The following is a 23,162-nucleotide window of genomic DNA, read 5'->3' as shown; positions in this document are numbered from 1 at the left end:
ACAACGCGTGGGCACTATCATTGACAACGATGTAGTAAAGTTTGTACAGCAGATGTGCGCTCGCCTAGCGGCGATGTGCGACTGAATGGGAGTTGTGGGACCAAGGCCTGGTGAGCTGCGAACATGTGGGATAGGCAGGTAGACGAGGGGTTGGGATCAGGTACGAAATCGCAATATTTAACTTCGCTAGGGTGATAGACGCGCGAACACGATTCCCGAAAACGATTTTTTTAATGAGCTGTTTTGTTTTATGTTATTAGTTTCCTTACTTTTTTTTAACGAAAGTTTTTACTCACATTTCTAGTAGATTAATTTTAGAAGAACGACCGTTGGTGCGGACATTTAGGAACTACAAGTTTACTGTAGCGTCTAGGACTGTTAAAATACCGTTATTGCGTATAAAATATGCGTACCATTGAAATATAAAATAGTTTTCAAAAACTGTCATTATTATTATTTGAATGAAGTGTTGTATCAATAAAGTAGAGCAGTACATCCCTACGGTATAGCGGTAGCCAGTTGTATACATTGTAAGGACAGGTCTATTGTGTGAGCAGCTCTTTACATTTTTTATTCACACCCCTGTCTTTAGAAAGTCAAGTTTGGTTTGCTAGCAAGTCTCGTGGTATTTTTTTAGATTGTATCATTTACCTATTTGACGGGTGACGCTTGTAGCATGGGAATTTAAACATCTTCTTGTCTTGTCTGTGTCTCGCCGTTTTGTTTTTACATAGTATTATTTGCAATAAAATCCCGAATTTTAAAGGGAGTAAAGGCAAAAGTCAAAATATTTATATTATTTGCGAAAATACAAGAAAGGATTTGATTTATTTCCTTTAATTGAAAAATTGGCCTGTTTATTTACATTAAGCTAGTAAGTAATTAACCAATTTCCAACGGTATTATCCCTGTTTGTTAAAAAAACAAAACAAATGAGATGGCTAATGAACAAAACACCTGGAAGCGAGTCAAAACAATCTCAAGTAATCATTATTAACCCTCAGCGACTTCGTGAAAGACCTAACAATACTTCGATTATTTTTAAACCAACAATAATACGAAAGCAACAGGTGGATATAATTAGTCTATAAAGAACTATGTTTAGGTTCATAGCAGAACAATTGCTATACATAGGCTTTTTTGCATGTGGTAACAGAATTATACATTCTGCAACTGTTTTGGTCTCATTAAAATAGATAATACAATACGACCCTTCCTTTGATACTCATTGTGCTTCCTTCACATTGTCTACATGTCATTACTTTATTACAGGTTTTATTACTAGTATGTAATTAGATCACATACATACTTACATTAACCCTCTTATTCTTAAACACACTATAAACCTATTTTAGTTAAAAACTACTACAACGTTTCCTCTTTTTCATTTCGCTAAGGAGTAAAAGAGACAAAATTCTTTATAGCCTTTCATAACTTCATATATTTTTATGAATAAGAAGGTAAATCTATGATTAACACGTAGCACCAAACATTCTCTAGGGCTACAATCAGAAAGGCAGAGAACAAAGAAGGCCAAAAGCGCAGGCCTAAAAAATACTTGAAATATCTAAATTCATACATTTTATCATACAAGGAGTATGACGCATATGACCTTTTGAAGATCATCAGTTCATCATCGATATGATCTGCATGTGTGCCTAAAACGTCGCCTTTCAGCATTACCATTTACTTTCGCGAAGTAAATCTTTTATGTCAATCTACATTCATCCTCTTCACATGACCGTCTTACAAAGTGCATAATTCTCAACCTTTTTCAAGAAGCTTGACGTTACTTGAATTTTCCTGTATAAAGATATCCTTATGCAAGATATAGCCATACATAAAAGTCATACATAGGTATACTCGAGTTGCGACCGCTGCAGGTATTCCGCGTCTGCATTTTTGATGAACGTTATTGATTAAGTTCATATTGGAGTCCTCTACCGCCATTCTAATTGACATTTGCACTGTCTATCATTCATCTCATTACGAACTGTCTCCAACTAAGAGTAGAGCGTTTTCGTTCTTTTAAAATTACCAGTAGTACTAGTGAATATGGTGCGAATATGGTGTTCTCATATTATACTTAATTAAATTAAAATAGCCAGGGGAAAGATTTTATGAAAGATAGGACGAATACAAGACAGGTGTCTATTAGAAGAGAACAAATTTTTAATGTCATTCCCCACAAAATTCCAGGGACTAGGATATTTGAATAAATCAAATTAGGGTTCCTATTAGGGAATGGAATTCTAGGGTTATAGGTGCACTATTTCCAAGGAATAGAAACAGTCGAAGGTTGCTAAAAGGAAGAGTGGAAATGTGCCAAGTAGCAGGGCTTTCACTTACTTGTTTTTGTGGTTGATGAAAGATGTGCTGCGATGGACCCGGCATCTCAACAGGCATCGCTTGCGGCGCCTTAAATAGGTGCGAGTACTTATTACGATGATACGTCTTGCGTGGGTAAGGCATTTTTAATTACTGACCGAGAAATATGCGCACGCAACAAATCAAAGCTCAACCCTTGATTTGTTGCGAAATCTTATTTTTAGCAAGAAAGTTCACGAACAGCTATATTCGAAATCCTTATTACGTAATTTTTTTCTATAAATTATTGACAAAGAACGAAAAAACCTACGTAACCGGGATGTTGCAGAGTACGAAGGACAAATCTTAATTATACCCCATAAAAACGAATTGAAAGGTGATATATTTAGATCAAAAAAGCGATGTAAAATTACCTTAGTGGGAAGGAAACGTGTATTCATCCAATAGAAGAAAGTTAAACACATAGTACATTGATAGTACATTGACGATACATCGCAGAAGCGAAGCCTGCGACGGTGATAGAGATCATGCACCTCTATACATCACGACAATGTCAAGCGATAGCTGTTAGTTATTAATAAAGCAAATGTATCGATGGACGCACAACCATTCTCACAACGATCATTTAACTATAAAACAATCACACAAAAAAGAAGTGTCGAATGTGAATTCTTTTAATCGTGTAATTCATCACCCTGTTCACAAGTTCTCGATGTGTGTAATTTTGATAGATCACTTCGTATTCCTGTCTCGCAAGTATATAAAAACTGAATGCCACTGTCCTTTCTTAATTTTGTGAGTGACTTCTCGTCTGAAACCTCTTCATTTCGATATATTTTACTGAAGATGCGTACCTACTGGGGTAAAATAAACACACTTTTATTTTGTATAGAATTGAAAAGCTACCGTGTAACGGATCTCAAACCTACCAGTTAAAGTTCTGTTCATAGATACGAAGCGCCATCGGTTGAGAACAATGAATAGAAATACGTGTTTTTTATCTGTGTTGTTACATGTAAAACTTTGTCTACCGAATGATATGGAACAACATAGGAGCTGGGTTTTTTACTTCTTGATAGAAACTGTAGTAAGTTTCGATTAAAGGCACATTAACTTGGTGGATAGGATGACCGAAAAATCTTCAGTTAAAAAGTCTATTATATTCATACCATGATCCTTCTCAATGTCTAGTGTTCTAAGTCGTTTACCGTAAAAGTTATCAATAGAAGAAAGGTCATAATGAAAAGGTAATTGTGATGTTTTAGACAGTTGTGCGTCCAGCGGTAAGTTATGAACCTGTGAGTGTGCCGTGAGGTTGAGGCCGTGGCTGGTCGAGGGTAACGGCACAGAGACCAGGAGCGAGGCGGGCCCGTCGCGCTCGCCTTTCCCCTACGTAACCCACGCATCGCATTAGTACGCACGTTCGGCCAATAACTTGCTAGCATGCAGAATACATCGCGACGCTATCATAACACCAGTTCTAGGTGCTAACTTTATCCTAAGTTGTGTATGTCATTGAATCAATGAAATAAAAGTGTGATTGTACTGTGTGGTGATGATGTTATCATAGCGTCGCGATTATAAATTTTGATTGATGATGATGAATAAACAAATTTTAATGACGAGAGGAGTAATTTAGAAAAACATTAAATCAATGAATATTTTACGATCAAATACTAGAAAAGGTCGAAATATTGAGTGTTGTTTAAATTTACGCAAACCAATAAAGTTCAGAAAAATAATTTATTCTTTAAAAATGTATCACTTGAATACAACAATAACTATCAAATTATATATTACTTCGACAAGTATATTTGAATAGTGAATCATTGAATCAATAATTCTAATACACATGCAATAATATCGATACAATTTCCATTAACAATTCACGAATGGCATGATTACTGTATCAAATATGTAGGTAATGTAATTTTGATGATAAAGCACTATTGAAGCACACAAAGCGTAATTCTCATTCGACTCAATGCGAAGCCGTCGAAGACGAAAGCAAAAGCTTATTAGGATATATTGACTGGGAATATTACCTAAAAAATACTATCAATAATACTATCTATAATTCAAGATAAATATATTTTTACGCGATTTTTTTGAATAAGTCAGTTGTCTATTATTGTTTTGTGGTGTATTAAAGTTTTGGACTCACCTGGGGTTGCGATGGTGATCGTATGTTAGTAACCTGGTTCAGCCCACTTGGTCCAGGCATTGGGCTTGGTAGATGCCTGTGGAAATAATCATGAAATGGAAAATCTGCCCGGAAAAACAATGTTGTCTGCATTAAATTGGTTGCAAAAGCAGATCTTTGACAATTCTCTAACACATCTTGACAAAACTCGGCTCTAGAGATTAAGATGGTTATACTGACGTTGTTGTCATCTTACCTGTTTGTTTCAGGTGAAAATTAAACTTTAGGATTCGAACCTAATTGCCAATTAATATAACGTCAGTCGTCTCAAAAATTTTGTAAAACATTGCAGGAAATAGAAATAGGATACATGAATGCAAGTCAAAGAAACTAGGGGTCAAAATTAATAACTAGTAATTGATACCTAGGACTGGGGTGCGAAGCGGGGCTGTGTGCGGGCGGCGGCGGCGGGGGCGGAGGCGCCGGGCTCACGCTAGCGAAGTGCGACGTCGGCACCGACACGCTCTCCACGTTGTCCGTCTTAGCCTATACAAACATCATTTTATTACTTATTCATTCGTCTCTTTCTTGTTTCAATAGTGACACTGATAATACCACGTTCCATGCTGTACTGCAGCTAACAACCAAATTCCAAAGCAACAAGTCGTAATTTCGGCTGTCGCCAAAGTCACACCTATTAATAAGCCTGAACTTGTTAATTTTATAGCAACCTAACATTATTTTCGCTCTTTCCCAAATCTGAAGATCATCTAAAGATATTACCGAACATAAGTATGTTTAAATGTTAAAATTCACATAATTTGAAAATACTGAGTACAAAAAAAACTTGACCAAAAAAAAAAGTTTTGACCAGAAACATTGACAAAGAACAGTTTGAAATAAAGGTAAATACCTTTTTGATGACTTTGTCCGAAGGTTCAGACATAAGAACATCATTGTTGACGTTACTATGTCCGCCCTCCCAACCGCTCGGCCCTTGAGCAGCCGGCGTTTCATTCACCTACACCAACACACAGTTTATAAGAAAACCTTTAAAAGCTATCTATTTAGGAGAAATATCTTACCTCCACCATAATGTACAATAAACATGCCGCCATGTGCATACATAGCATAGATACAACCTCCATAATTGTATACCTTTCTCACACAAAACACATGAATTAGGTACTCTAAAACCATGTGCAATCTTATGAAAATTAATACTACATAAACAACTAAACACCCACGTCGAGTGTTTGCACGAAATATTTTGAATGGATAATTTAATCAATAACACTCCATACCAATATTATAAGTACCAAAGTAGCTGTCTGATACGCTTTGACGAGTAATCTCCGCGAGCGGAACCGACGGCAAAAGCTTTACCTATAAGTAACTATAAGGTAGCTTCAAACTTATTTTATGTTGTTTTATTTTTTTACTAATGGAGCGCTTGCACTAAAACTTTACACATAATATTTTTTGATGTTAAGAAGATTGCAGGAAAACCTATCGATGCGGACGAGACGGGACGGGAAAATTAAAATACGAGTAATAAGTATTTACCGGCGCGGGTGGAGTGGTAGAGACATACTCGGCGGCGGCGTTGGCGGCGTTCACCGCCTTCCTCTTCTTTGTCTGTTTAGTCTCCATTGATTCGACGTTGGTGATCACTGACTCTTGGTACGTAGGCTTCGGAGCTGGCGCTTGAACCACCGATGTCGTAGGAGTAACACTAAACAAATGCACTCGATTTAAATCATTCCTAATAAAATAAAGTTGTCCACTAAGCGTAAATCGATAATAATGCGTAGTAGCGTCTCATATATCGCTGTTTTGCAATACCGGTGTCGAAGTTTACAACGTTTTAGCAAATTTTAGAGGTCATGAAAAGTATAATTTGTTTCCGTGAGTATGGCTGCAAATTTTATTCTAATTTGTAGTGTACCTAAAATATTTTATTTTCAAGAATTTAACTGTGTTCCTCATTCAGCAATTTGTAGACACTTTTCAAATAACAGACTTTTAAACGCACCTGGCAGGTGGTACAGTTGTAATAGTTGCCACGCTGGCCGCCGTCGCAGAAGCCACTGAGCTGATGACGCCAACATTTTCTACAGGTTTGGTAGCCGTGGGCGACGCGGCTGGAGGTGTTACCTTCGAAGTGCTGGGCGTTGAGCTACCAGACGCTGCATGACAAAGTACAGCAGTTAGATGATTGAAATTTTGAGAAGAATGCAGAACAGCGAGGACCCACACCCGAAGCAAGACTTAGTACCTCTGCCGCTCTGTGGCTGCGAAGTTTCTGCATTTGTTGATGTGTGTTGTGGAGACGGTGCAGGTGTGCTGGTCTTGCTGCCGGAGCCCCCGTCGCCCGCCGACGAGCCCCGCCGCGACGGCGACGGTTTCTTCTTGTCTGACGAGTGATGCATTTTGCCACCTATATATCATCGCAGTACTCTGATAGTCATGCCACATACAACATTCAACATGAACCTGAATGAAACTACTGACATAACATTACATATGAAGCTTTGAAGGATAATTTAGAATTTGAAATGAACTAGTAATAAAGTCGTAAATATGACTAAAGAAGAGTAATTTGAAATGTTGAGAGTCATGGAAAATCTATTTGAGAGCTGCTAATCAGTAATTTAGGTTTCAGCCCTTATTGTACACCACAAAGCAATGATGTCACCCATTGTGCGTACTATCGATCGCAGGTGATGTGATATGTCTTTGTACCGTGCCCTTTACTTAACAAACAAACTATAAACAACATGAATTTGCAAGGCACTGCGTCATGTGCTTGGACAAATACAGTAGGGTCGCGGTAGTCGAAGCCTGCAGGTACAAACCATGCGCCGCTATGGAATAGCAAATTAATTGAATTAAGGCAGCCCTTTGAACACTAAAGGTCCACTTAGACACTAGAGATGTTTGTGTTTGATACAGAATTAATTAAATTAGCCATGGTGAGACACCCTGCAACCCCACTATACCTTGCTTTGAATATTTGACTTCTATGATAAAAATATTTATAGTGATTTCTATTGATAGCTGAAATGACGGTTCAGGATATGTATAGCGAGTGGTGTCGCATGCAAATATAAATGCCTATTTAAACATCTAGAATTACATTTCAGAAAGTCTACGGAGATCGTTTATCATAATAATATAAATGTATGGATTGGCTCGTTATGAAAATCCCTATGATTTAACTGAATGACTTCGGTTTTGATGAATTTGGATGAAAAGTAAGATTTATGGTAAAAATTCTTCAGTAAAAAGTACAATTATTATGAGGTTCAAAATCGGAGCAGGAAACAACGATAAGCGAAATCAAATAGTAATTATATTATCCAATTCCAATTTTTTTTCAAGCGACAGACATTACACTGAGGTTCGTATTAACAGCTCGATATTAAGACCGCGTTCACCTATCATTTTAACCCTTTCGCGAGCATTGGCAATATAATTGCCATGATCAATTTTTAATAAATGCATCAGAAATAATAAATCGACATCAAAACAGCATAAAACAAAAATCTGAGGTGCAATTAGTACTGCCCGGTTAAATGTCACAATAAATGTAACTATTACGTTAGTATCTGCATTGCGATACCTTATTATTTATTTATATTTGTTTAAACTCTCACTTAAGTACTAATTGCCGTATTTAACTTTGATTCATGATTTAATAAATTTTATTTATAAATCATTTTTATATTGATCTCAATTTGTAATAATCGAGCAATTCAATGTCACAGTTTTTTTTACAAAATTATCTCACTTATGTTATTTGATAGAAATAATTAATTTATTAAATTTACTAACTGTTGTAGTTATTTATAACTATTTTATCCATGCAGTGTCAGCCTAGTACATAAGTAATTTATTATACTTAAGTTTTACCATAATGTTGTGAATGTATGTTTTCTAGATGCATAAATAGTGTAAAACTTGTTGTTAACCTAATAATAAAAATTATATTTTCTTTTAATCGTTTATAATGTACGCAGTAGATTTTTTTTTAATAATCAAGACTATAAACTTTTTCTTTAAGCACATAACTTAACGTAATAACGGTGTGTTAAATAGGTTTTTAAAATCGTGATCTCAAGCTGAAACACGGCTATTAATACGAACCTAAGTAGAGACACTAACACTAAAAAAATGTGACTGTGAATAAAATAATTTAATGTTCTCTGCAATCAATCAGCATTCTATAAAAAAAAATATAGATTTACGAACTTTTAGAAGTACTTAATATTTAAATACCGGCTAAAACTTCAAGTGTTAAAAATCATTGTAAATTATCGCATTTAAGTAAAACGACTGTGTACTAATAATATTATTAGTGTTAAGATACGTAATAAAGCTCATTTAATTTTATACAACATGAGCAAATACACATCAGACAATATTGTTGTAGTTATTCCTTAATAAACTGTATTTTCAATTCGAGGTGTGCATAAAACTTTCAAAATTACCGAAAATCTAGCGACGCATTAAATATTCAAATTCACCCAGCTGTTTCGGCTAAAGCGGGCCAAAGAAACACGGTATACATACAGCTGAAAACCATTAACCTCCTGGGGCAGTCGGGTAAAATTACACAATATTAGCACACTTAACTTTAGCAGCCAGCAACCGCAACAAGTCTCGATGAACACACTTCACGAACTGAATATTTTAATTTTAAAACAAACAAGAGAGCTTTCTTATAAAACCGTAGAAGAACCGCATCTATCTTAAACTGTGAAGACGTTCACTTTATCCGCTTATAACAAAGAATTTTTAGACGAAGCACTCCGCGAGTTGTTGTTGTTGTGCTTCTCTCGCAGTGATTGAGAGACAGCGGCGAGGCTTGCTCCTGCCTGCCTCTGCCAGACGTCTTTGTATACATACTAGACATAATAATAATATTAAGGGTAATGATCCCTGCGCGACTAATTGGCATCTTGAAGGTAGAAAATTTATTTTCCCGTAGAAAATTTTCATTGAGTCTCAAGATATTCTGCAGTTAAATTCTATTCGTAATTGGATTGTATGGCTAATACCCTGTATTAATGGAAGCGCTTTTCCAAATTGCTAATAAAGTGAGCTTGTTATAAAAGCATTAAAATACGTTTTGATTTGAAAGAGATTTAAATTATGGATACATATGAAACGTCTACACGAACTTTTAAAATTAATTGATCTTTAAACGATGATAATAATTTTACCACTAATAGGCTATATTTATTTCATCATATTCGTTTGATAACAAAATACATATCGAGAAAATAAATAGTAATTAGTTAAAATGTCTTTTAAGTTGGATTCATTTCCAAGTAATTAAAAGATAGATACAAAGTTTTGACTCCACATCATAGAAGTTACAAGTTAACAAACAAAATGTCTCGATAATTTCCAACTCTATTTACTAATTCGTGCTTATAAAAGAGTAATGGCCATGTCGGCAAAGAAAGCGACGTGTATGTACGAACATAACTTTGTACGCGCCGAAACTACCCCCGGGCGCGTGGAAACTTAAGTTGCTTTACCAAAGTAAAGAAACTTTAATTATAAATGGCTTTTAATATCTAATTTGCGGTTGCTTTATTGAAGTTGAAGGTTTTTGGCGTCGTATTTAGGGAATGCAATCCCGACTCGAGATCGTCAACTCGAGATCCCTCGCGATCAGAAATATCAATCCCGCGGGATCCCGAGATTTTCGGGATCCCGTCTAGTTAGTAAAAATAATACAATTCGAACGGCTTGTTTAATGTAATATGTGTGTGATAGTGTGGTGAATGCAATAAATTATTATATGAAAGAAAATAAAAGCCTTTATTTTTGAATATTACTAACAACGTAACATAATTAACAGGTGTAATAACATGAACATAATCAAAAAGGTAGGTGTAGCTCCAGGAGATCAAAATAAAAAGTAATCACATGGCATTTTGAAAGTAGCCTCTTAAAATACAAAGTGTATCAATAGTACGAGCTTCTAATCGGCATCTTAAGTCTATTGCAATGTAGCCAGCTGCTGAAAATGCCCTCTCCGACAATCCCGAACGGGATCTCGTCATATTATGCTTCGGGATTGATCCCGAAAAAATACACGGGATCTCGCGAGATCGGGATCCCGCGAGATCGGGATCCCGCGAGATCGGGATTGCATTCACTAGTCGTATTATAAGAAGTTTACTTTTTATACGAACCGTTCTTTATTAAGAACAGAAGACAAACGCAGACAGTCGGTACGAACGAACGATAATTGAACTCTAAACGTTTTTTTTAGTTAAAAGCTTTCGCGGATCCTTTTTTCCAAGAACTTGTAAATATGCAGGTATATTATAAAGAATTTTTACACATAAATCTTACTTTATTTCTAGTACATAATACGGCACATATAAATATATAAAGGCAAACATCTACCATGCCACAACGACTACCACATATAACAAACTTTTATCCGAAGTTTTGTGTTTACGGCTGAACGGCGGAATCTCAACCGGATCAATATCTGCCGATTGCAAACGCAATATACCCCTATTATTATATTAACTCTGAATGCAATAACCCTCCGAATAAAGGACTCGTTTTTAATATTAAATTCACGTTTAAGGCGAACGTATAAGTGTACTCGAAGATCGTTGAGTCTGCTTGTTGTCATAGAGATGTGATATATTGTTACTTTTATTGATACAAATCACACTTGAAATATTTTGAAGTGTAATGCAGCTTTGTATAATAGCCCCTCTTATTTATTTTTTTTGAGACGCCAATTATTAAGGCTTATGAATGTTTGATGTATTTCATATACTTATTTATAAAGGCGAAGAAAATTAGGGTTCCATAAGAGATACATTAAAACCCAAAACCTCATTATTTGTGCAGGAATCGAACCTTATTGTGACACCAGCCACAAAAACAGTTTTACACAAAAGTGTAAAACTCTTCCGCCACAAAAGAAGTCTCATTGGTACATCTTTTTAACAGGTCATTAGACCAATATCGATAAACCCCAACTTATTTTAAGATCTTATTCCTTCAATTAAACCTTCAAAAACACTGTTTTCATTACACGAAAATTAAATTCAACTATCGAGAATACAGAAAGTAGGCAATTTGCAATCAGCCTAAAAGTAAGACGCATACACTCGCCTTAAGGTGTCTTAGATAAACACAATCTGAACACATCAAATAAAACGATCAGACATTTGTTAAACTATCAAAACTATAAGCGGATTGTCATCCAACCCCTCAAATAACATATTCACAATTGTCAACTATCGCGCGCGATATTCAAAGGGTTAATTACAGAACACATACCATTCTATCAAGTGGAAGTCAACGGTGTAATTTAGACATTTGTCGGCAGTCTATGAAACAACTAACGATATAGTTAATCAATATAGGGGGTGGCACTCTTCAAATAAAACATAAGTCTCCGATGTTACCCCCCACAAAAGTGTAAAACACACTTCACTCAGCCCCTCAGATACTCAACGTCAACGCTAATTATAGATTTTCCCCATATTGCCAACCAACTACATATTGATTTTATAATACATTGTTTACATCTACTTGAATAATAAGAAATCTAATACCCAATTAGTAACGACCCATTGTGAGTCACAAATGTTTTGACGATATTTGGGCGAAATACGAATCTATTCTAAACAATATCGCTCTACTACTAATAATAATCCAGAAAAAAACTCACCCATGGGCTGGCTCGTGTTGGTCGGGGTCTTAGATGTGGTCGGTGTGTTTTTTCCAGACCCTGACACCACCGTGCTTGTAGCATGAGATGACTTACGTCCAGGCTAAGGATGTACACAAAAACAAACAAATTACTATCCATCACTTCCCCCAAAATACGACCGTCGACATTCTAATAAAATATCGGACAATAATTGTGATGCATTTGCTACAATTATGATACAAAATTAATAGAAATGTTCACTTATAATTATGTTTAAAAAGTGAGCTTTCAAACCGTTCAACTACTAATTCTAGACTAGCAATGTGTACTATTCCTAAACATTACCATTATTTAAAACAGAAATAACTGACGCAAACGTCAAATTGGGTTGAATCAGGTACGATTATTGACACATTATTCAAGTTCGTCTTGAACTAATTCACTTAGTCATTTCATTTCATTCACTTTTCATCACCGAAAATAAAAAGTAAAGCACTTTTACACTTAATAACGACGCGGCTCCTTATGTGATTCTATAAAGCACAAGCGTATCTAGTAAAAATGGCTTGAGAAATGGTAAGGAGTATGAGCCACACGGGTTCGAGTGTGTGGTATGGTCATATGGTGTAGTATTGTATCTGTAGGCTCGTGAAGTACGTACCCCTTTGGACTTGCCGGCGTGGGTAGGCGTGACACTCCCGCTAGTCATTGGAGAGGGCTCGCCCTCCTTCTCGCAGCTCGAGTCGCTCGACTGACTGTCGTGCGACACCGGCTTGTACGGCGGGATGGTCTTTACGTTACCACCTTTTTTCTGCACAGTTAACGTTCGTCACCGTATCACATACCGCTCATTAACGCCGCCAATAGCGTCGGTGTCAAATAATAACGAGTTCGCGCTATTACCACTATACAACAGGATATTTTATTCAATAATTGATAAGCCTCTAGGTATGGTCAGTTAGACATGTACATGTACACACTATTAAATTTACTCTAAATATGACATCCAATTTGTTTATAATATGAAATGTTTTAGTACCTTTGCGATGATGGTGACATCATGATTGGTGAACTAAAAAAATGATAATTGATGGATAAATAAAATTTATATATATATAAATTAATAACAAAATGACAAAGTGAAAATGTTAAACAACGCGTACTCAACACAATAATCAGCTCTTATGAATGAACGCTGTGCCCTGCACGCTAGCGCATATTATAGGACGTGTCGAAACACTATTTACACATTAAATAACAATACAGTACTAGACTGTGCACCCACATGGCGCTTAACCCTTTGAGCACCGCACAAAACGACCACTCCGCGTGATAAAATCATAAGAAACAAGTGTCGCTCCATAACATATTAATAAACGATCCCAATTTAATTTTATGTACAAAATAGGGGACCGAAGAGACACGCTTATATATCTGTTCGCTCGTCCTTCTTATTCAATTTAGTCACTAAATGTGTTGTCTCGAACGGCAGTTTTGACTGGTATCTAATATACATCTTGTTTGCAGTTTTCTGCTCAATCTCGTACTATTGCATATTCTGAGCGCCTGCCAATCATAATCTGTACCTAATTTAATGTGAATAAAACTATATTTACAAGTGTTGTACTTATTACCAGAATAAAATAGTAACGGAATAAGCAAGAAAAGCGTTGCGAAATAGGCACACAAAGAGCATTCTTACAAAAACTCAACAATCTTAGAGACTCTGATACATCGAAAATGTGTTGTTTGGAACCCTTAGAACAAGAAAAAAAATCTATTGATTTAGTTTATCAGAAAGTGTTAAGCTAATTTATCAAATTTGATCAGTTTGTGTTCAGTATTTCGCTACGACGTGCCTGTAATATGCGCCAGCCATTATCAGCGTGTCACTACAACAGTAAGTTCTAACAGTGAAATAGAAGGAAAGCACGTGTACTAAGTCGTGTGTCGTGATACACTGAACAGCATAACTAGTAACGCGGCTAGAACAATTTGTGTTAGACACTGGTTTGATCTGATTTGTCTCCATTCACACTTCTTATTATGATATATGCGGGTATAAACCTTATGAATTTAGCATCAAAGTATCATATCCGTAAATGTGTGACTAAAAACATATTAATTAAAGTAATTCGGAGTCTTTCAAGCATTTCGTAACAGACAATCTGAATGCGAAGTTTATAAAACTAAGAATATGATATTTTGACACACACACAAACAATCAGCTAAACAAACATTTAAAGTAAACTTCAATCTGAAGTTTAGTTTTAGACACACTTCCTATCGGTAGATAATTTCCATGATTCCAGTAACTGGTTTATCAAGCCAAGTGCATATTTTTGTTAAATATTGCATCGAAGAAGTACTATGTGTACGATTATACAACGTTGTTCATATATTTCCGGGTCAGATTATTAACTTTATCAGAAAAGAGACAAATTATATTTAGTACGAATTTATTCACGCACTTTGTGAAGAATAGTAGTGTAATCAGGTAATATGTGTATTCCTAAAGTTATATCAATCTTTCTCTCATTGTAAGAAAATAATTTTATTTGAGTGTTTTCGCGATCGTGCATTACTTACTTAAAACTTTTTTTTTTTTGTTTTCTAACCGGGATTTCGTCTTATACAACTCAGCCTTTAACTAGGGCTAGTTTTAAAAGACCGGGAAATGTATGAACATCGTTAAGTGAAATGGTGACAACCAACATGCAACGTGTTACCATTACTACACTTCTCCATAAATATTAAAGTAACAGATATCTCACCTCCTCATATAATGAAATTTCGAAGATTGACAACGACGAGTTTAATGACAGTTGTGCCATTAAAAGGTCTTTAGCTATAGCTTGAAATATGACTTTTGTAAGGGGATAAATGTATTTTATTATGTAAAAGTTTCACTTGACAGTTTGTCAAGCAACGATACTTCTGTTAATTGTGATAGATGTACGAGAATCTTCTATCACACTTCAGGAAAACTTTTCAGATAGTTCTATACGTACACAAGTGCCTATAGTACATTGCAGTGTACCTACTATCAATGAAAATTTATATTATCTCATTCTTTTCCACGGAATTTCATTGTATGGTCTATTCGAATGGTGGCTCAAGGAATGCGATATTATTTTCCAGTAATATTGCATTGCAGTGCGCTGGTCGGCACTATTGTGTGCGTATAGGCGTTGATAGAGATTTTTTTCCCGTGAAGTGCCTTTAGAAGTGTATAGCCCCAGAAACAATAGCCGTGAGGATTATAATATCCGTATGTAGGAATTAATTAAATGAATTAACTATCTAAATTTAACTTAAAGATTAGTTTAATAACTTTACTTATTCCATAAAATAGAGACATAAAATAATACATGTTGATAAATTTTAATATGAAATTATTTTAATACATAGGTATTAACTAATTTTTACGAACACGTAATTCTATCTTCGAGCATTTTGGTCAAAAAGGCAGATATCCAGCGTAGTGCTGAGCCTTTTAAAATGCCACATGCGAGAGAAGTAGGTAGTACACTTGTTATTATACAGACGAGTCCATCACTAGAAATTGTAACTGATCCCTAAGTAAAAATCTCAATAACCAGAACTTCCATCATATTATTTAAGGACGCGTTTTGTTTCTGTCGTGCATATTTTTTGTACTCGCTCGCATCATTACAGTAGAACGATTCTCGATTGACATCTTACTATAGACTGTATTAAACAATTGAACAAATGTATGCACACTGGACATGCTAAATGTTTCAAATAGCATAGGTATTCCTTGAATAGGATAAAACTGATTGACTGGGTAACAGAAAAAATATGAAACTTGTACTCATAAAAGGTTCATCCAAAGTGCCCATTTTCATTCTTTTCTTAAATCATTTCCTAGCAACATTTTATAATAATAACATATTTTTATACTAAAATGTGTTTCTGACATTTCATAAAAAGTACTTGATTTGACTGGTAGTTGACTAGCCAATTATGACAGTAGACTTTTAACAACGGCGAATGACGCCACAGTAACTATAACACTTTGGTTACTGTTTAGTTTCGGGATACAAGTCTAAAAACACTTCACAGCTATTTCAATAGAGTATTTGTATTTACATTTGAAAGTAATGGTGGATATTATCTTTCTTTCATTTGCTTTTTCTGTTGAAACTGGCGCCATCGCTTATGAAGAATAATTCTTACTTGATTTCTCGTTATTACTTTCTAAATTTGACATCTCTATAATATAAAAATGAATCGCTAAATATACTAAAGTCAAGTCTCGGGAGCAGTTAAACCGATTTCGCTAATTCTTTTCTTCTTTTCATATAACATTCCTTAAAGTACAATGATGGTTCTTACAGAGAGAAAAAATGATATTAAACGGTAGACTGTAAGGCGGAACCAAGTTCGCCGGGTCAGCTAGTTACTTATAAAAATCCTAGCATATTCAATTTGTTGTGACAAAAGAGCGATCTTTTATATATTTTATCAACAACGGCACGACACCCTTAATGAGGTAAAATCAAAAAGCAAAAAGGAGCGTCATGGCTAGCTATCTTATGAACTCATAATGCAAGCTCCCGCCTTTTGTTAAGAGGAGATTCACATCATTAGTGCTTTTTTACTTTATAGTGAGACAGCCGCGGCTGTAAGCCGGATCAATATTGACCTATTTTTTTGTCGTTACTATAAGGCTTTTTAAATTAATGAGAGAATTTTCTTAGACACACTCCCTGCTTAGTTCAGAAGATAGAGTAAACTCTTTTAAACTTTTTATGGGTATTAATATAATATTAATATTGTTATTGTTACAAACTCCCTAGTAATAAGTATTTTCTTACGTTTGTTTGTAAAATGGTGAGAAATAAACTTTTTTTTCTGTCATAAATTAGGTAAGGAGTCAACCTTCATTCCCAATGGCGCCAATTTCAAAAGTAGAATCAGTTTTATTTACAAAATTTAAAAAGATATGTTTATTACTTACCAGTTTGCTGTAGTGGTGTTGGCAGTAGCCGCAGTACTTGACGTTGTCCAAGTAGTTGCCGGCCTCTTCGCAGAGGAGGCCCAGCCCTTGGGCACACGTCACGTGGAACTGTTGCTTACAACCTAGCGCGGGAGTAAACATACAACAGAGTATTAATTATTTGTCATTTTTTCATGATTGTGTATGGGATTGACGGCCGCTCAATAAAGTTCCTAATAAATTGACTAAGATAGTTATTACTTATTAACTTTTATATGATTAGTAATCAACCAGTCGTGATAGACGAATGGCTAAAGTATGGGCCTCCCATGTAAGTGGTCGAGGGTTCGTACCCGAGACAACACAACAATGCCTTTTGGAAGTTAAGTGTGTATTAGAAATAATTATCACTTGTTCCAATGGTAAAGACAAACATAATAATGCAATATTACATGCAGTTTGTTACAGAACAGTTCTTGAGGGTATGCAAAGGTCCCAAACCGCACTAAGGCAGGCAGTGGGAGACTATTGGCTTATTTTCTTAATTAATAATAATAATAAAATAAATCATTTTATTTTCAAGCTGCAATGGCTCATAGATATATACCTTACAAACTAACATATATATTAAGTATAACAATATGAATATAATATAAAGTATTAAACTAATCAACATAGTGTCGAAGTTGTTAAAGCCTCCTGAAAAGCTTACTTGCTGTTATTATAATTTACTATGGGACTGACACTTACGTGCCACCCTGAGCACGGAGACGCTCAAGTCAAATACTTCAGAGTCACATATTTTTGGAACTTCCACGCCAAAGGTTGCATAGCCCATTGATTGTTTAATGACAGAAGATCGCAACTGGATATGACTGCCTCATAGAGTAAATAGTGATAGCAACATGATATAAGCATTTCCTTCCCACCAAAGGGGGAAAGGTTTTAACGCTCTATTCAGTTTTTGCTAACTTTTGTTGAGTTCAAGCCTTCCCTTCGTTACGTCTTGATAAAGTACTCTGCCGGTCTTTACCATTGTAGGACTACACATCTATGGATGATAAAGGCTCAATAGTTGTGAAATTCAGTTGTGCAAGCCAAAATCTTGGTCTCATTGTTGCATGGTTAAAAAATGTGTGTTCTCTTAGAGATATAGAGAAAGTTAACATTTCCAAGCCTTCCAGTTTTATAAATTTCTGCTACTGACTGATTTCTATGAGATATTTAGTACTACTAGGGATCAGATTCAAAAGTCTATGTTTTCATAAAAATATGTCTCAGGCAGGTTCAGGTGTTAGACCAGTAGTAGGTTTTGTCAAGTAAGTAAGTAATAAGTAATTCCCCATCTCATAAAATTTAGGTTGTTATTATAAAGGCTATAGCATACCTGATTTGTTGCATTGCATGCATGCTCCAGCGGTGGCTCGGTGACTCTTTCCCTGATCCGCACAGATGTAGCAGGTCTGGCAACAATAACAATTAGCTTTATAACATTGTACTCACATTAATGTGTTTGAGACTCTAAAAAAGTGTATTATTTGAGCAGCAGGCTTGGTCAATGTTTTAATTTTAAAACTAGAATTTGTTGCATGTAGCAGCCAGCGGGTAACAATTTTTTAGCACCGGCTCAATGCTAGTCCAAGCCAAGTCCAAGCTCTTCTAAACACCACTTTATTGTGCTATTTCTTTGCACAATTGACAGCCAAATAAGCCTCTTTGTTCAAAATACTGGGGAACCAGTTTATTCTGATATGCTTAACCAAAAAATGCATTTTTGGCACCCAAAATCTCTTAAGCTCTAAACGAATGTAGTGTATTTATCTCACCTTGTTATATCTCTCTGGCGGGATCAGGCGAAGTACGATCGGCTCCATGGAGGTGACATTGCCGAACCGTACTTCCGGTATGTAGAGCGCGCAGACGACATGTGCCCAACCTCCCGTATCCGAGCGTTTGAGTGCACCTGATTTAGACGGGCACAGCTCACACCGCTGCAACATTGCATGTGAAACACAATTTACTCATTGTTCAATAATTGGATGATCATCCTTGATCCACTGGCATACTCGCACAATAAAAATTAATGACACTTACCACTTTGGTCTTAGTTTCACCGCTCTCACACTTCCTGCAGTACCATGGTCCCGTTGGTACTGTCACTATGCCATAGCAGGCTGAAATTACAATTATATCATGAATAAATGTGTATCTGAACTTTGAATGTATTATCAATGTTCATGTATGTATCGGGACCGACCTTGGTGGACCGCCACAGTGCATCCATTTCCGTCGCAGTAGACAAGCGGGTTGTCCGGCCAACCGCGCTCGTCCGAGCATACACAGCAGCCTCCTACCATCTCCTTCATTGTGAACTCCGCATTATTAACTTAAACCCTGGAAACACATACACTTATAGTAAAGAAATCAACACCAATTCTAATCCCAATACATTACATTCAATGAAAATGTAACAGCAATATATGAACAGTTATACACCCAACGAAATAAAATCAGATGGTTTGAGCCCAGTAAGCTTTCAGATGAATGTATGATAAACAAATGAACTTGATGTATGTCAGCAATTCATGTAACTTAACACTTCAAATTGAATTATGCTCTCACTTTCATACACATAAGAGTGTGCTAACCATTGTAGTGTTATTTCATATACATGGTATAGCTACACTGAAAGACATTCTCAGATGTATGTCCTTAAAGTCTTATAACAATATATATACAGTTATTTTCCCTATCTCTTATCTAAGGTTTTGCCAAGGCCTAAGGTCAAGGTTTATCTCAATATTTCTAACACTGATATGCTTTTAGAGTAGTTTTCAAACACACCAAGGATGTTAAGATTATCCCGGTGAACTCATAATGCATGCATATTGCCCAATGATATGATCACAATGGTTAAAAACTTGGTCATGCAATAAAACAGGAGTTATAACCCTTTTAATTATTGAATGATTAGTTACTTTATGCTACATTTTTGTGATATCTTATTAAAGCATATGCTTTTTGGCCCGGACAAGATCATCGATTCTGTTCCACATAGTAATATAAAGATTTTATTAATTTTATATAAGTTTTCATGTAGAAAGAATAATAAAAACAATTTGTTCATTTTTCTTTATATAACCTATTAAGTATTAAGTATCTAATATCTCTTGGTTTTGCTGTTTTTAATTCACACACAGCAAGATCCAATTTCATTGTATATGTTCAGTACAGTACCGCTGACTTAGTGTAAAGTATGTTTACAAACAAAATAACTAAGAAAATACCTTCATTTGAGTTCCATGTATTTATTTACTTTATCTTTACATCGAAAAGCTGAAGGTTTTTTATTACTTTTACATCTTTACATATAGGTGGAGTATTCTTGTAATACTGTATGTTACAACTTGCCTTTTGTCCCTATGTTAGATGCGATTAAGGGGAAACTAAATGAAACTTGGGATTAAGTAGAGAGTTGCTAAACAGTTGATGTTTTTTCTTTACTTTTGGTAATGAAAAGACAACAAACCATTTAGCATCTCTCTTATTTATTTTTAGGTTTAGTAGTAGTTCATTTCAAGTCAGTTAGATTCACTGACATTTCTAAATGATTATTTATATTTCTTTTGTATTTTCTCCTTTCCCTGAGGCAACAGAGATATATTTTTATGTGCATACTGTCTAACTCTCAGAATCTGTCATTACAATTACCTAACTGAGATAACTGTACATGTTTATTCATCAATCAACAATATTATGGTCTGTTATATTTGTTATTAGTAGAGTATAGAAGGTAAAACTGCTTTAAAATGCTCAATGTAATATAATGATCAATGATCTGAATAACCATATTTTATTTGTACCATCTTCTCTAACTCCACAGCTTCAAGGGGAAACTGTCATGGGTGACTGAATTATACTTCTATCTATTCATTGTGTATATCACCTCAGATTATTCATGTCTCATACATAAAAAAAAACAAAGCTCGATAAAACTCCTGATTAAGTAGAATGTTACTGTATATTATTAGTTTTTACAATATTCAGCTGTGCTAGCTAAAGGTGCTGACAAAACTAATTGTATTTAGTAAGAATACTATTCAAAAACAACATGAGTGGCGGTGCTATCAACAGTGCACTGCAAATGTGCTCACACAAGTCAAAACTAGTGGAAATTATGTAGGTATGTATCATAGATTTTTGATTACAAGTGGTCTTTAGTAACAAAAACTTGTTAGCATTAAAAGTACAAACATTAAATTTTATAAACTTCCATCATACTTTAGTTTGTGTATGTTTTTTAAATGGATAATAAAATCAAATAGTTTTTCAAACAAACACTAGGATAACCTAGAAATTCATGTTTGATCATGCCCTAAGGATGTTTTGACACTTAATGTTACATAATGTGTTGTTTATGTTAAGTTGTTTGTATGTCTGATTGGTTTGATACCACTAATAGCTGCGGACAAGGCAAGATTACTTTGTTTCAGGGTTATCATTTGTTTTGAAGCCCCTGTAACATACTATGTAAGGACTGTTGGATAATTATTATTATACCAATAAAACAACCAGATTTAGTAGTTATTCAATCGTTCTAATAAGAAATTATGATTTGTGTACATCTTATAAGATCACAATTAAATTTTACATTTTTGATAACATCAAAATAGGTGTAGTAGAAGTAAATCTTGTTTTTTTTGTCGGAGATACAATCATTTGCCGCGCCGGTCTAACAGATACAAAGTAGCGTCCGTGAGACAATAAAAGCATCCTCTACAGCAGTCTTCACATTATCAGGCTTATTTGTGATATAGCACTAACATTGTTATCTAGATACCACATCTATCATAGTCTAATCATCTCCTAAAGCATAAAACCATGAGCCAAAGCGAGAACTAATACAATTTGAAGTAATAAAGATGGATAATGCTGTGAAAATTTAAATGGCAATGAATTAAATACAGCTTCCATCTAATAATATTTACCAAAAGAAAAAATATCCGTTCATTGTTGAAGAATTTCGAATTGTCGGTAACAATTCATTAATTCATCTTTAAAATAACTGATAACTTTATCACCTCACCTGCGCCTAGCAAGAACGATAAAAATGAAGTCAAATTATACACAATCTAAATTCGTCAAGTATTTTATATTAAAACCGGTCAAATGAATATCTGAGCGAGCTCAATGACTCTAAATATCACTTATTTTTCAATGTAAATCGCTGCAATAATTTCAATATTCTTTCACTAGACACTTAGCTGCCATTTATCTACAAGCAAAAGCCATATTGAATTTTGTTTGTAGTATAAAACATTCCAATAAAAAATAACGTGATTTTAAGCGTGCTTGTCCGTAACTTTGATATTTGTAGCTTGAAAATGGGTTCGACAAGGACAAAACACATAAATAAGGATAAAAGAAGGAGATCGAGCATTTATCGTAGGGATGTACCCAAAATGATTTAGTTAGTTTTGGATTTAAGGCGAAGTTCCTTTAGGAGATTTTAGTTCCCCGGGTACCGTTATGTTGGTACGACTGCGACTTTAGTAGCCGAGAAAAAAAAAACAAAAACAAAACCGACGCGCGCACATTTCAACCCCATTGCGTTTGCGTGTAAATATCGATTTCCCTCTTAGCGTCCTATGCGAGCCCTGAAATTCTAGGGATTAAAGACCTCTATTTTTGGATACATTTAATGACATCTAATTATGCCCAATACTTACCCACCTACATGTTATTATACAAATTATTTTGGTCTTCGTTATTACAGACATGTATTTTCTACCTACCTGCTTGATACGTGTTACATTTTTCAAGTTTCTTTTTATACCATAAAATATTTTACAGCTTAGCCTAAGTCTTGAACCTACCTTTTTAAGATATAAACATAATATAATATTATAATGAGTGAATTTTGGTTGCTCGCAGCAACGGCGGTAGCGGGCACTTCAAGATTTGGAGTTGCCAGTCTTATACTGTTCGAGCTATAGGGGTAGTATAATTTTCAAAATATCTTGCAA

General features: G+C 35.1%; 1 protein-coding gene across 5 annotated transcripts in view; it reads right to left on the bottom strand.

Moving 5' to 3' along the window:
- The window catches only part of Alh (coiled coil domain containing protein Alhambra), a 33,721-nt gene extending 11,304 nt beyond the window's left edge, over positions 1–22,417 (bottom strand). Inside the window, exons 1-17 of one of the 5 annotated variants that reach the window (XM_076134369.1) lie at positions 22,125–22,417; positions 19,394–19,530; positions 19,231–19,310; positions 18,963–19,127; positions 18,524–18,599; positions 17,158–17,279; positions 13,213–13,245; positions 12,835–12,984; positions 12,192–12,294; positions 6,750–6,911; positions 6,507–6,660; positions 6,038–6,206; positions 5,385–5,492; positions 4,896–5,017; positions 4,493–4,568; positions 3,625–3,717; positions 2,350–2,418 (exon numbers count right to left, since the gene is read on the bottom strand). In XM_076134369.1, the coding sequence (XP_075990484.1) occupies positions 2,350–2,418; positions 3,625–3,717; positions 4,493–4,568; positions 4,896–5,017; positions 5,385–5,492; positions 6,038–6,206; positions 6,507–6,660; positions 6,750–6,911; positions 12,192–12,294; positions 12,835–12,984; positions 13,213–13,245; positions 17,158–17,279; positions 18,524–18,599; positions 18,963–19,127; positions 19,231–19,310; positions 19,394–19,502 (1,791 nt within the window). In that variant the 5' untranslated portion in view covers positions 19,503–19,530; positions 22,125–22,417. Of the gene's footprint in view, positions 1–2,349; positions 2,419–3,624; positions 3,718–4,492; positions 4,569–4,895; positions 5,018–5,384; positions 5,493–6,037; positions 6,207–6,506; positions 6,661–6,749; positions 6,912–10,931; positions 10,989–12,191; positions 12,295–12,834; positions 12,985–13,212; positions 13,246–17,157; positions 17,280–18,523; positions 18,600–18,962; positions 19,128–19,230; positions 19,311–19,393; positions 19,531–22,124 lie in introns of all 5 variants that reach the window. The other 4 variants (XM_076134371.1, XM_076134370.1, XM_076134375.1 and 1 more) reach the window with 4 other exon arrangements.
- Positions 22,418–23,162: the final 745 nt, after the last annotated feature.

The sequence above is a fragment of the Anticarsia gemmatalis genome, chromosome Z (assembly GCF_050436995.1).
Source record: "Anticarsia gemmatalis isolate Benzon Research Colony breed Stoneville strain chromosome Z, ilAntGemm2 primary, whole genome shotgun sequence".
Lineage (NCBI taxonomy): Eukaryota > Metazoa > Arthropoda > Insecta > Lepidoptera > Erebidae > Anticarsia > Anticarsia gemmatalis.
Note: the sequence above shows the minus strand (reverse complement) of the source record. Positions and strands in the feature narration are given on the sequence as shown.